Source organism: Amblyraja radiata, chromosome 1 (assembly GCF_010909765.2).
Source record: "Amblyraja radiata isolate CabotCenter1 chromosome 1, sAmbRad1.1.pri, whole genome shotgun sequence".
In the NCBI taxonomy this organism is placed as follows: Eukaryota; Metazoa; Chordata; class Chondrichthyes; order Rajiformes; family Rajidae; genus Amblyraja; species Amblyraja radiata.
The window spans coordinates 29,076,608-29,091,261 of record NC_045956.1 but is presented as its reverse complement, the minus strand read 5'-3'; the positions used below and the strand labels follow the sequence as shown (position 1 = coordinate 29,091,261).

The window sequence follows — 14,654 nt, the reverse complement described above, 5'->3', positions numbered from 1 at the left end:
AGGAGACATTACACACGCAGACTTTATAAGGCAGTCTCAGTTTTCTCACAGAGAGAAAATTAAGGGACCATATTCAAAATTATGAACAATTTAAAAACGGCCAGGTGGATTGATGAAAGAACTAGAGGGGAATTAAGGATGATGGAATTAAGTTCTGCAGGAAGTTTCAAAGAGCCATGAATCTTGGATCAAACATTGGTCTTGAATCAAACCAGTCCGAATATAAAGAAACCCTTCTACGCATAAGCTTCGACCATCAACTTGAGAGTAGATTGTCAACGTTTATGCAGAGGAAAGTATCTTTATATGTCTAAGAAGGGTCTCGAACCGGTGATCTTCAGACTTCAGTCTCGACCCGAAGGCACCCATTCCTTCTCTCCAGAGATGCTCCCTGTCCCGCTGAGTTACTCCAGCTTTTTTGCGTTTATCTTCTTTATGTCCAATGCAGGTGACAGCATTTTCAAAATTAGAATCAGAGTCAATTTATTGGCCAAGTATGTACACATACAAGGACTTTGACTTGGTGCTTTGCTCACAAATGGTAACAACACAATATATGGCAGACAATTAAAAAAAAACATCATTCATAAATGTAGAAATAAAGTGCAAAATAAAAAGGGGCAGCTTTGCTATATATGGCATATGTAGATATCTAAAGTGCACTTGGAGAGTTCATATGAGTTTGTCCAACGGACCAGAATGTAGTGGTGTGGTGTGGCTTTTAAGTAGAGCTAAGTGGCAAGAAGCTGTGTCTGACTGTGGCGGCTTTGACAGTCCGGAGTCGCCTCCCAGAGGGAAGTACTTCAAAGAGTTTGTGGCCGGGGTGAGAGGGGTCAGAGATTATCCTAGCCGCTCGCTTCCTGCTGCTTGCAGCGTGCAGTTCATCGACGAGGGGGAGGTTGCAGTTTCAGAAGGTTTCAGTTTTAGAACTTCTACATTTTCAACCCAGCATAAGCTCTGATAATGTCCAACCTCCCACCACTGTATCCCGTACTTTATCTGTGTAGATAATCCAAAGAGGACAATCTTCCGCTCACGCTTGTTTCCTTTCAGCAGTGGTTCCACTCCTGCATTATCTATCTATTCAAACCACTCATTGACCCACCACTCCAGCTGATCAATCAACTGTAATTATATCAGATTTTACTTATCAAAAAAACCCTTTCAAATGTCGTTGCAAGCTTTTAACTTCCAGCAGCAATGCTTTATAATTGTAAAGTGCCAAGCTCCTAGAGCCTTGTTATTCTACAAAGCACGAGTCACATCACCATGCGTAATTAAATCTGATCCCAGAAGATCAGGGATGTTAAGCTTATGCAGCGGCAGAAGCTTACTGTACTTGGTTCCTGTGTGATTCATGCAGTTTGGAAGAATGCCACACTCTAGTTATCTGCGGACAGAGTCAGAGTTGTAAAGCACATCAATGGGCCCTTTGGCCTACCAAGTCCATGCCAAATGTGTTTAGCATCTGTACTTGTTCCACTTGCCTGCATTCGGATATCAATTAAAAGACATTTGGACAGGTACATGGATAGGAATGTGATAAGAGGGATATGGGCCAAACGTGGGCAGGTGGGACTATTGTCAGCATGGGTAAATTGACTGAAAGGCCCTGTTTCTGTGCTTGGTGACATAATGACTGCGGAAGAAATGGGAAGGTGACATTTTGGGACCTGACCCGTAAGACATGGCAGTAGGGGGGCGAAAGTTGGATAAAAAATACAAAGACTGGCAGGTAACATGGGTGGAGTAAGTGACCAAGTTTTTAGTTTTTAGTTTTAGTTTTAGAGATACAGCGTGGAAACAGGCCCTTCGGCCCACCAAGTCCGCACCGACCAGCGATCCCCAAACACTAACACTATCCTCCACACACTACAGACAATTTACATTTATACCAAGCCAATTAATCTACAAACCTGTACGCCTTTGGAGTGTGGGAGGAAACCGAAGATCTCGGAGAAAACCCACTTGGTCATGGGGAGGACGTACAAACTCCATACAGACAGCACCCATAGTCGGGATCGAACACGGGTCTCTGGCGCTATAAGGCAGCAACTCTACCGCTGCGCCACCGTGTCTTCCTTGCCATGCCTATTCTCGGAGAAAACCCATGCAGGTCACAGGGAGAACGTACAATCTTCGTACAGACAGCACCCGTAGTCAGGATCGAACCTTGGTCTCCGGCACTGCAAGGCAGCAACTCTACCGCTGCGCCACCATCTATTTTTCAGCTCTATCTTTCACTTACTCTGCCAATGTCACCTGTGTCTTGTTTAACTGCTTTCTCCCCCGACTACAATATCTTAAGAATGGTCAGGACTAGGGTTGCCAACTTTCTCACTCCCAAAGAAGGGACAAAAGGTCAAAATAAGGGACAAATTCCCGACGGCAATTTGTTGACCGACTCGGCCGTGGCTGGGTGAATGATGAGTTGGCCCGGGTGCTGGACAGCACACAAAGCCCAGCCGGCGGGCCAGCTGAGGAGTTTTGGCCTGGGTGCCGGACTTTGCCCAGGCCAAGACTCCTCGGCTGGCCCGCCGGCTGGGCTTTGTGTTCTGCTGCACGCAAAGAACGGCGCCCCATCCAACTCATGAACTGATGATCGTTCATGAGAAGGAGGGGTGGTGGTGTTGGCGGTAAGCGAAGGTCTGAAGGTCGGACAACTGGCCGGGCTACCGACCGATGGGGCCACGGGCGAGGCGCTGCTGCTGCACTCCATGGGCTGCACTACGTTGGGACGGGTGAGGCGGGGACAGACGCGGCACTATGACCTGACAGTCCCCTCAACCTGAGTAGTAGCAGTCAAATACGGGACAGGGCAGTCCCATACGGGACAAACCAATTTAGCCCAATATACGGGGTGTCCAGGCTAATACGGGACAGTTGGCATGCCTTGTCAGGACCCAAAATGTCACCTTTCCACTTCCTCCACAGATAGTCACAGTATCACTAAGCACTGAAACAGGCTCTTCAGCTTAACTCACCTATGTTAACAATTGTCCCACGTTGGCCCCCTACCCCTCTAAACCTTTCCTATCCATGTATCTGTCCAAATGCCTTTTATATTGTAGTACCTACCTCAACTATCTCCTCAGGGAGCTCATTCCATGTACCCACCACTCTCTGTGTGGAAAAGGTTACCCCTCAGGTTCCCCTTATATCTTAGGTAGACACAAAATGCTGGAGTAACTCAACGGGTCAGGCAGCATCTCTGGAGAGAAGGAATGGGTGACGTTTCGGGTCGAGACCCATCTTCAGACCCGAGACGTCACCCATTCCTTCTCTCCAGAGATGCTGCCTGACCCGCTGAGTTACTCCAACATTTTGTGTCTACCTTCGATTTAAACCAGCATCTGCAGTTCTTTCCTACACACTCCTGGTATATCTTACCCCTTTGACATTAAACCTATGTCCTCTGGTTCTTGAGTCTCCTATTCCTGCTAAAAGACTCTCTCTTAATCTGCCCAATCTCTCCCTGATAGCTCAGGCCTTCAAGTACTGGCAACATCCTCACAAATCCACTCTGCACTCTTTCCAGCTTAATGCCATCGTTCCTATAACAGGGAGATCACAACTGAACACAATACTCCAAATGCAGCCTCACCGACATCTCATACAACTGTAAAGTATAGAAACAAGAAGGGTCTGACCCAAAACGTCACCTATCCACATTCTCCGAAGATACTAGCTGACTCACTTAGTTACTCCAGCGCTTTGTGTCCTTTCATTCCATCTTCTATACTTTAGAGCCAATACCCTGACGGATGAAGGAAGGCCAATGCACTGAAAACATTTGACTACAAAATCTACATATGACACCATATTCAAGGAACTATATACCTGCACTCCTCGACCCCTCTGGTCTCCATCACTCCCCAGGGCTGTGCCATTCACTGTATAGGTCCTGCCCCGGTTTAACATCCCAAAATGCAACACCTCGCACTCATCTACATTAAACCCATTTGGCCATTCGTCAGCCCGCTTGCACAACCGATCAGGATGCTGCTATACTTTTTGATTATCGTCTTTGCTGTCTACAAAAACACCCATTCTAGTGACATTTGCAAACTTACTAATCGTGCTTTCGACATTCGCATCCCAATTGTTGATATGAACCACAAACACCAATGGGTCCGATCCCTGAGGCACAGCACTAGTCACAGACCTCCAGTCTGAAGAACAACCTTCCACCATCATCCTTTGCTTCCTTCCGTGAAGCCAATTCACCATAATGCCTGACCTGCTGAGGTACTCCAACATTTTGTTTTTTTTCCCCTCAAGATTCCTTGCATCTCCGTTTCATTTCAAAGTCTTATTATACACAGCACCAGAATATCTATTGCCAAAGGTCTGAAATAAACATTGCACAATGGTGGCACGGTGGTAGAGTTGCTGCCTTACAGCGCTTGCAGCGCCGGAGACCTGAGTTCGATCCCGACTACGGGTGCTGTCTGTACGGAGTTTGTACGTTCTCCCCGTAACTGTGTGGTTTTCTCCCAGATATTCGGTTTCCTCCCACACTCCAAAGACGTACAGGTTTGTAGGTTAATTGGCTTGGTATAAGTGTAAATTGTCCCTAGTGCGTGTAGGATAGTGTTAATGTGCGGGGATCGCTGGCCGGTGTGGACCCGGTGGGCCGAAGGGCCTGTTTCCGCGCTGTATCTCTAAACTAAACACATATAGGTGAAGAACTGAATGTAACAAACTTGATATATTGTTGTTCTAGACACTATTATTGCCTTCAATGAAGGATGATATATTGATAGTTCCACGTCGTTTCTCAGTTAAGTAAGGAACAACAGAATAAAAGTCTGCAGATGGCACATTACCATCAAGTTTCGTACATTGCTGCTTGCTGGAATAACCAAACGGTGAGATAAGTGATGGAAACAGACAACACACTTCTCCGCAATGAGCAGAGATGGCGGCAGAGAATAAATGCAGTAGATATGTTGGCCAGCTCAAGTGATTCAAGTGGACATATTCTCGAGGGTGAATAATATCGTCAAGGTCACAATGACCTCAGAACAAAGAAATCCAGTGATACCCAAGGAAACGTACATACTGTTTCTGGTGGTAAGGCTGGAGTAAAGAAATATTAGTACGCGTAATTGCCTGATGAACTGCAAAGACTCAAACAAGGCCATATTAATAACCTTAAATTAAATTTTAACTTGCCGAAGGCAGAAAGTGAAGAGCTCCGTTTGGCAATTTTAACCAGGAACCAGGGGAAACGGCATCAAATGCTCGATTTGGTGCATCTTCCAACAAACGACTTTGACCTTGCAAGGCCACAAATAACACAGGACACAAACACAGAAGCAGACGTTCACAAAGTATGCAAGACTTGCTTCTGCGGAAGATAAAGGAGGTCCGGCTTGTCTGGTTTGTGGATTTGATGTGTAGGAAGGAACTGCAGATGCTGGTTTACACCGAAGAGAAACACAAAATGCCGGTGTAACTCAGTGGGATAGGCAGCATCTCTGGAGAGAAGGAATGGGTGACGTTTCGGGTCGAGACTCTTCTTCAGACTGAAGAAGAGTCTCGACCCGAAACGTCACCCATTCCTTCTCTCCAGAGATGCTGCCTATCCCTCTAAGTTACTCCAGCATTTTGTGTTTAGCTTGTGGATTTGATGTGCTGTCCCCCTGTCCACTTTCTATTACCCAGCCTCTCTTAGCACCTAAAACTCCAGTCCTCCAAGTCGCAGCAGAAATTAGATCCATGTCCTCCAATACTCCATGACACACTCTTTTCTAACATACTGCAGGAATATCTGTGAAATAATATGTTTAAAATAACCCTGTTTCAAATAACCCAGTTTAGGCAACAGGCCTGGCCCCTCTTCATTCTACCAGGAGGTACAATAAGTATGGATTGATGGTCTATTTATATTTAAAAAATCATATGAAATATACAAAAGTGACTTTCTATATTGGTTTTGAAGTTCAATGATAGCAAGTTGCGTTACTGCAAATCTACTTTAGAAATGAAATCACAAACAAAAACACAGAAGCTGCTTCCAAATGTTGAGAAATATGGCAGTATGTGTCAGGATACTCCATCTGCTTATGACATCTGTGGTTCCCAAACTTTGGTGCCTGATCTCCTTGCGGAAGGGAGGTGGTGAAAAGACCACAAGAGGTAATTACACGTGGGCGGTCAAGGTGGCGCAGCGGTAGAGTCACTGCCTTGCAGCGAATGCAGCGCCCAGGTTCGATCCCGACTACGGGTGCTGTCTGTACGGAGTTTGGACGTTTTCCCCGTGACCTGCGTGGGTTTTCTCCGAGTCTTCGGTTTCCTCCCACACTCCAAAGACTTATAGGTTTGTAGGTTAATTGGCTTGGTAAATGTAAACATTGTCCCCAGTGTGTGTAGGATAATGTTAACGTGCGGGGATCGCTGGCCGGCGCGGACTCGGCGGACCGAAGGGCCTGTTTCCGCGCTGTATCTCTAAACTGAACTAAACTAAACTAAAGGTCTTTGGAGCCTCAATAATATTGAGATGATTTAGAAAGTTATATTCAGCACTGCTGCTTTCCCAGTTCTAGTGCTGCTATCACTCATTGGAAATGCTAAGTTTGAGGCTCAACCTCTTTAAAGGAAAGGCTCTGATGGACGCAACGGGGTTGCACAATTTAGCCGGTGCGAATAAATGGGGCTTTCATTTGAAAACGCTTGGAATGACTGCTCATATACTGACTGAACACATGGTCAGTCTGATAAATAATGTGATACTCACCAATAAAATCGTTCCTTTGTCACTTGTTCTTGCAGCAACTCCCATTTCTTTCCAAAATCAACAGAAACATATAGCTACAAAAAAAGAAAACAAGTATTTATTTTACCAGTGCTTCAAAAATGCACATGTAATACATGCTGTCACTTTATTATTCAAAGCCAGCTGGATACATAGCCCACAGCACTGGAACTTCGTTGTGGATTCATGTGTTATTCTTAAGATCTGGTCTTCAATCCACCTCCAGGCTTTGTGGCAGACACTTCCAAGGAATGACAAGAAGGGATTATGCATCTTATGTGGGGGAGGACTAGGTGCCATATTCATCTGATATTCTGTGTAAACACCAGTGTCATTATTCAGGATAATTTAATAGCAAAACGTATGGGCAGCACGGTGGCGCAGCGGTAGAGTTGCTGCCTTACAGCGCTTTCAGCGCCGGAGACCCGGGTTCGATCCCGACTACGGGTGCTATCTGTAGGGAGTTTGTACGTTCTCCCTGTGACCTGCGTGGGTTTTCTCCGAGATCTTCGGTTTCCTCCCACAACCCAAAGGCGCACAGGTTTGTAGATTAATTGGCTTGGTATGAATGTAAATTGTCCCCGGTGTGTGTAGGAGAGTGTTAATATGCGGGGCCACTAGTCGGTGTGGTCTCGGAGTGGGGGAGAAGGGCATGTTTCCGCGCTATATCTCTAAACTAAACTAAAACTTTTACTGGTAAAGAAATTACGAACACAGTGAATCACAACTGTATTCTTATGTCATTTGTATTTCACACTCTTTTAAGGGCACCTATTTATGGAAGGATTCACATACGTCTATAGTCATTATAGCAGCAGTTATTTTTTAACACCCTCTCTCAAAAATGGACAATAATACGCCAAGGGAAGCTAGAAATTAATTTGTAACTTTATCAGTTATTATTTTTCAAATACCAGAAGAAACAAGTTGGAAATCTAATGGGCCTGTCCCACTAAGGCAATTTTCTGGGCGACTACAAGCGACTGCCGCAACATTTTCAGCATGTTGAAAAATCTTTGGCGTCAGTGGCGCCAATTTCTGCTGTCGTACGTTGTCGCAGGTTGTCGCCAGGTGTTGTAGGTGAATTCCATTAAAACTAGCCACTAGCAGTCGCCAAGAGACCTAAACAGCAACCTCTGGTGACCTTGCCCGCCACCCAAGGTTTCCATGAGGTCACAGGAGGTTTTGGTCTCTCCCTAATGGTCGAAAGTGGTTTCCGCGTGGTCGAGGATTCATCTAGGTTGCTGCTATTTTTTCATCATGATTAAAACCGGCCTCGACTAAAAATAGGCTGCATTTTTAAAATGGATAATGTTTTAGTCGCAGGTCTAGTCGAAGCCGGTTTTCTTCATAGTCGCGGAAGGTTTTCAACATATGCGTGGGAGGTGGTAGGAGGTTGCAGGTCACCTCGACCTTGATTTTTTTTTGGGTGGCGGGCAAGGTCACTGGAGGTTGCTGTTTAGGTCTCCGAAGTGGGACAGGCGCTTAAAGGATAAATAAGAAGAAACCTAGATAAATGGGAAAGATCAGAGAAGAGAAATAGAGATAGACACAAAAAAGCTAGAGTGACTCAGCTGGACAGGCAGCATTTCTGGAGAGAAGGAGAGGAGAGGAGAAATAGAGATGACAAACTAAGTTTAGCTGCCATACAGTTAAAACTTTATATTGCCTAAGTTTCCATCTACTATAAATTGAGTAAGATACTCCGATACCAGGATTACGAAGAGGAAGTTGAAAGGATGGCTCATTTACGAGAAATCAAATTTGTAATAGAAACATAGAAAATAGGTGCAGGAGTAGGCTATTCGGCCCTTCGAGCCTGCACCGCCATTCAATATGATCATGGCTGATCATCCAACTCAGTATCCCGTACCTGCCTTCTCTCCATACCCCCTGATCCCTCTAGCCACAAGGGCCACATCTCACTTAAATATAACCAATGAACTGGCCTCAACTACCTTCTGTGGCAGAGAGTTCCAGAGATTCACCACTCTCCATGAAAAATGTTTTTCTCATCTCGGTTCTAAAGGATTTTACTTCGGAATCACGTGAGTGATTCCGTGAAGAACCCGCTCAGCACGCATGCGCGGCATTACGTCCAGCAGAGCAACAGCGGCACAGCGGGAGTCAGGCGCTCCCGCTATGGAGGTGAAAGAACGGACCGTCAGGTAAGCTGACGTCGGGTTTTTCTTTCACAGGGAGCCTTCTGCTTTCAGGCAGAGAAGAAAGGCTCTAGAACAAACCTGTCCCCCGCTCGACTCCACGGAGGAGCGTTCCATCTGGGGGGGGGGCAGCAACAGAACAGACCTGTCCCCCGCTCGACTCCACGGAGGAGCGTTCCATCTGGGGGGGGCAGCATCAAGGCGGTAGGATCACTTACCCGGCGCTCCGCTATCCCGACACCGTGCCGAGCCCAGCCCCGCTAGCGCCTGAGCAGCGGGCTGGAAGTACCGCCACGGAAGAGGCGTCCGGCCGGTGGCTCCGACTTATCGGACGGGACGTCTTTCCACCCGCACGGGGGGAAAGACAGCCGCCTAAACAGACCTGCCCCGCTCGACTCCACGGAGGAGCGTTCCATCTCGCGGGGGCAGCAACAAGGCGGTAGGACCGCTTACCGAGCGGTCCGCTATACCCCGACACCGCGTCCGAGCCCAGGCCCGCTAGCGCCTGAGCAGCAGGTTGGAAGTACCGCCATGGAAGAGGCGTCCGGCTGGTGGCTCCGACTTATCGGACGGGGACGTCTCTCCACCCAGGCGGGGGAGAGACAGCAGCATGAGCTGCCTGGAGCGGCTCATGGAGCAGGAGCCCCAGCGAGGTGCACCCCAGGAGGGGCGCTCTCGCAGAGGGGGGTCAGGTACTCCCTCCACAGTGCCTTGTGCACTGTCCATTGCTTCCTCCTTTCCAGAGGATAGCTTTGGTGACCAGGACTGGGCTGGTCAAGAACAGGGGCAATGGCTGAAGATCTCGGGAGTATGCAAGGGGTCCAGGAACAGGAAGAGCTGCTAGGTGTGGTGGACAGCTATGTGGAAACCCCACGTACAGGAGGCCGTTAAGAGCCTGACGTCATCCATCACATCGTTTCTCCTCGTTCCATGGACAAATACGGAGATGACCACAACCTTCGTAAACAAGTCATAAGACCTGCCATAAATCCTACATTGCGGGGTTGTGCATACCCCAGCCACTGAGCCAGACCCACTGCTCTTTGGCAAAAACCTCACAAAGCATATGAAGGATATGCAAGAGGTTTACAAAACTTTCGGCTCATGAGGGAAGGGCCGGGACGAGCAAACCAAAAACAGTAATTCCTACGCAGCAGCACCCCATCGCGTCCATCAGTCAACGTCTACCATATTGGACTGATACGATACAATTTATTTTGTCATTTGGACCCCTTGAGGTCCAAACGAAATGACGTTTCTGCAGCCATACATTACAAACAAATAGACCCAAGACACAACATAATTTACATAAACATCCATCACATTGCTGTGATGGAAGGCCAAAAAAACTTATCTCTCCACTGCACTCTCCCCCCCGATGTCAGAGTCAAAGTCAAAGCGCCCGGTGGGCAATGCCGAATTGTCCCGCGGCCATTAAAGCCACGCCGGGTGATGCAAGGTCGCACACCGGGTTCTTGATGTTAGAGCCCCCGGCGTGCGCTCGCAGGGTTCCGCGGCCATTCCAAGCCGCGCGGGGCGATGATGTAAGGCCCCGCTCCAGGAGCTCTTCAACCCCGCACCTCGGGCGGTAGAAGTTGCCGTTGCGGGAGCCCTGAAAAGCGGTCTCCCTCCAGGGACCCGTGGGCTCCCGGTGCCGCCGTCCGCCAGACCCGCAGTTGCAGCCTCCGGATTTCTATCACCGAAAGTCTTCTTTAGACCAGGGCCCAGAACGGACCCCATGGAAAATGTGCCACCCCCCAACGTCTCCGCCACGTCAGACGACGTGCAACACTCGTTGGACCGGCAGGAAACAGAAGAATACCCATAACCATGGAGGTAGGTGGGTCTGGTTCCTACCAGTATATAGAGTAATACTAACACATGGGAGTCTATCACGAGTGATCAGTATATACTCAATGGCATTAGTGAATACAAATACAGTTCATACTAGAAAAATTGCCACCAGGTCAACATTCACCCCAGAGGGTATTTTTCCCCTCTCCGTTAAAGAAACAAGAGGGACAAGCTGAACTGGTGAGAATAATTACAAAGGGTATCATGGGAAAACCTGAACCCTTGCAATTCGTATCAAATATATTCACTAAACCCAAAAAAGATGGTGGATGTCGCATCATCATTGACTTAACTTCACTAAATATGTTTGTTAAGTATATACATTTCAAAATGGAACCGGTTGTTACTGCCAAACAACTAAATGCCAAAGGATACTTCATGGCAAGCATTCATCTTAAAGACGTTTACTATTTAGTACCATTCACAAGGATCATCGCAGATTTACCTGGATGGGGCAGCTATAGCAGTTTAAAGCGTTACCCAATGGGTTCACATCAGCCAAGAGTGTCACCAAGACACTAAAACCAGCTCTGGCAATATTCAGAAGACAAAAACATATTGTCATGGCATATCTTGATGATATCCTAAATGGTAGGCAAGACCATGAAATTGACTATGTTAGCTGTTCAGCTACTAAACAATTATTCGAAACCCTGGGGTTATCTTACATCCAGATAAATCTAAGTTGAAGCCATCCACTATCATGGACTACTTGAGCTTCACAATTAATTCAGTCTACGTGACTGTAACATTGCCAAGAGACAAAATAGTTGAATTGGCACAATCATGCAACAATTTAATGGTCAACAAACTACCAACTACTCGACAAGTAACAGAGTAGTTGGGAAAATGGTAGCAGCATTTCCGGCTACATAATTCGGACCTTTGTACCAAAAACGACATACAGGTCATTATGATCGTTTCATGAAGTTACCCACTGAAGTAATATCAGAACTACAGTGGTGGGCAAAAAACGTTTGACATAGTTTCAGCCTATTATCATCACTAACCCTACGTCAGTTATCCAAACAGATGCCAGTGCTCAAGGCTGGGGAGCAACTAACTCTATATCCAGCACAAGTAGTAGATGGACTAACCCAGAATCATCGTTACCACTTACACTGGGCATTAATTATCTAGAGATGTTGGGTGACTTTTATGGTTTAAAAGCATATGCATAAATATGCATCACTTGCATGTACGGTTATAAATAGATAATACTACGGTGGTGGCCTACATTAACCATATGGGCGGCATAAAATCGGTATCATGTGACAAGTTGGTCAACACAATTTGGCAATGGTGTGTCCAAAGACATATTTGGCTATCAGTAACTTACCTACCAGGTAAGCTAAATACAGTGGCAGACACCAGGTCACGTAAATTTAATGACAGCATCGAATGGATGTTAAAAACCCCCCAAAAGAATTCACAAAAGTTAATATGGCACGCCAGATATCGATTTATTTGCATCAAGGCTAAATCACCAGGTACCTATGTATGTCGCTTGGGAACCAGACCCTGAGGCAACAGCGGTAGATGCGTTCGCGCTGGATTGGGGAAATTCTTCTTCTATGCATTTCCTCCCTTCTGCCTCATCAGTCGGGGACTACGCACAGTACAAATGGACTCTGCTTCAGGTATTTTGATAGTACCCGACTGGCCTACACAGCCATGGTTCCCAATACTCCATGACATGGTTGTTGAAACTCCGATGGTATTCCCCAGTGACCCAGAGTTATTAACACCCAGTGTCGGGCACAAGCCACCTGTGCCATGAAAAAATCAAACTCCTGGGTTGCAGATTCTGCACAAACCACTTCTGGGACTGGGATTATCAGAACAAACCGTCGACACCATGTCAGCATCCCTCCGAACATCCACTAAAAAACAGCACTTGTCCAGCATCAAAAAATTGGAGAAGTACTGCTTGGATACAGGGACCACCTACTCAACCGCTACAGTTACCAACGTACTGGAATTCCTGGCGAACCTTCACCACGATGAAGGACTCAGCTACAGAGCCATCAACACAGCTAGAATTGCCCTGCCTGTCTATTTAAAACCAGCTCCAGGACAACAGGCCATGGGGTCCCACCAGCTGGTGGTCAAACTAATGAAGGGTATTTACAACTCTAACCCCCTAGACCAAGGTACACCCATATATGGGATGTCAGTGTGGTCCTGACATACCTCAGGGGATGGCCACCAGCCAGATCCCTCAACCTGGAACCATCTATGCTCAAAACACTCATGTTGATGGCACTTGTATCTGCACAGAGGGTCCAGTCACTACACCTATTGCGACTGGACACCATGCTCACAGCTCCAGACCAGATCTCTGTCGTTATCCAGGGAATGATCAAACAGAGCAGACCAGGAACACCTAATCCAGTCGTGGAATTCCGGGCTTACCCGTCAGAAACATGGTTATGTGCCATGACCCTACTATCCTACATAGACACAACCAAAATACTCGAGGGAGATGAAAAGCCTTGTGGGTCAGTCATAAATACCTTATGGTCGGGTGACGAGCCATTTCGAGATGGCTCAAGCAGGTGCTAAAAGCTGTTGGGATAAAAACTAACATGTACAAATTTCATTCCACCAGGGCAGCATCCACGTCGACGGCTAAAAGAATGGACGTGCCTATAAACCACATCCTGGCTACAGCAGGATGGTGGGGAGAAAGACCGTTCAGAAATTTTATAATAAGCCGTTGGCAAAACCTGTTTTATTTGCAGGAAAGATTTTACAGACTGCAAATATTTAATTTAAGCCCAGGGGAGCAATTTAATTTCTTTGTTGTTATTGTTAAAAAATACCATTGTGTTTTTCTACAAACAGATTCATTGGTTGGTACGATAACACACTTCCTCCCTCAAAGACTTCGGCAGTGATGTAGCAATAACTGTTACACGGTTTGAAATCACAGAGCTTTGAAATCTTCACGGAATCACTCACGTGACTCCGAAGTAAAATAGTAAGATTAAACGAGAACTTACCAGTTTGAAGTTTGATCTTTATTTTATGAGGAGTTACGATGAGGGATTGCGTGCCCTCCGCTCCCACCCTCAATAATATGGGTCAAATTCATAAACTGATGTCTCCTTATCTTTACTATGTTTACTTCAATAACTGTGTCTATCTGTGATTCCACACCGCTGCTTTGAAGTATGCCGCGCATGCGTGCTGAGCGGGTTCTTCATGTAATCCCTCATCGTAACTCCTCATAAAGTACAGATCAAACTTCAAACTGGTAAGTTCTCGTTTAATCTTACTATTTCCCCTCTATCCTTAAGCTGTGACCCCTTGTCCTGGACTTCCCCAACATCGGGAACAATCTTCCTGCATCTAGGCTGTCCAATCCCTTAAGAATTTTGTAAGTTTCTATAAGATCCCCCCTCAATCTCCTAAATTCTAGTGAGTACAAGCCGAGTCTATCCAGTCTTTCTTCATAAGAAAGTCCTGACATCCCAGGAATCAGTCTGGTGAACCTTCTCTGCACTCCCTCTATGGCAAGAATGTCCTTCCTCAGATTTGGAGACCAAAACTGTACGCTGTATGAATCAGAAGCTCATTTTACCTGGGGACAATATGCCTGTTCAGGATTATCGGGCAACTAGAGAATCGAGTTCTACCGCCTTCTTATTTACTCATTTGAAGAATGGTTGCATGGTTTTTGTTGGGAATGTAGTGCTGGAGGAACTGCATCCAAGCCATGAATATAGTGCATACAAAGAAAGGTCAAGGTGCCTGACTTGAGTGGAGGAAAAATCCTGAACTCCTGGATTCAGCATAGAGCACGGATACATGCAAGTGAATCACTGGTGCACTGTGCAAATCATACACGCGTGCACTGGGGAAAATTATCACCT

The 14,654-nt window shown here is 46.5% G+C and overlaps 1 protein-coding gene across 3 annotated transcripts in view; it reads right to left on the bottom strand.

Annotated features, from left to right (window-relative positions):
* sorcs2 (sortilin related VPS10 domain containing receptor 2) overlaps positions 1 to 14,654 on the bottom strand; it is a 776,963-nt gene that overhangs the window by 217,137 nt on the left and 545,172 nt on the right. For all 3 annotated transcript variants that reach the window (XR_004411679.1, XM_033019211.1, XM_033019222.1), the window contains exon 5: positions 6,743 to 6,816. Coding sequence is in view for 2 of the 3 variants with exons in the window: in XM_033019211.1 (XP_032875102.1) it covers positions 6,743 to 6,816 (74 nt within the window). In the remaining variant the exon portion in view is untranslated. The remainder of the gene's footprint in view (positions 1 to 6,742; positions 6,817 to 14,654) is intronic.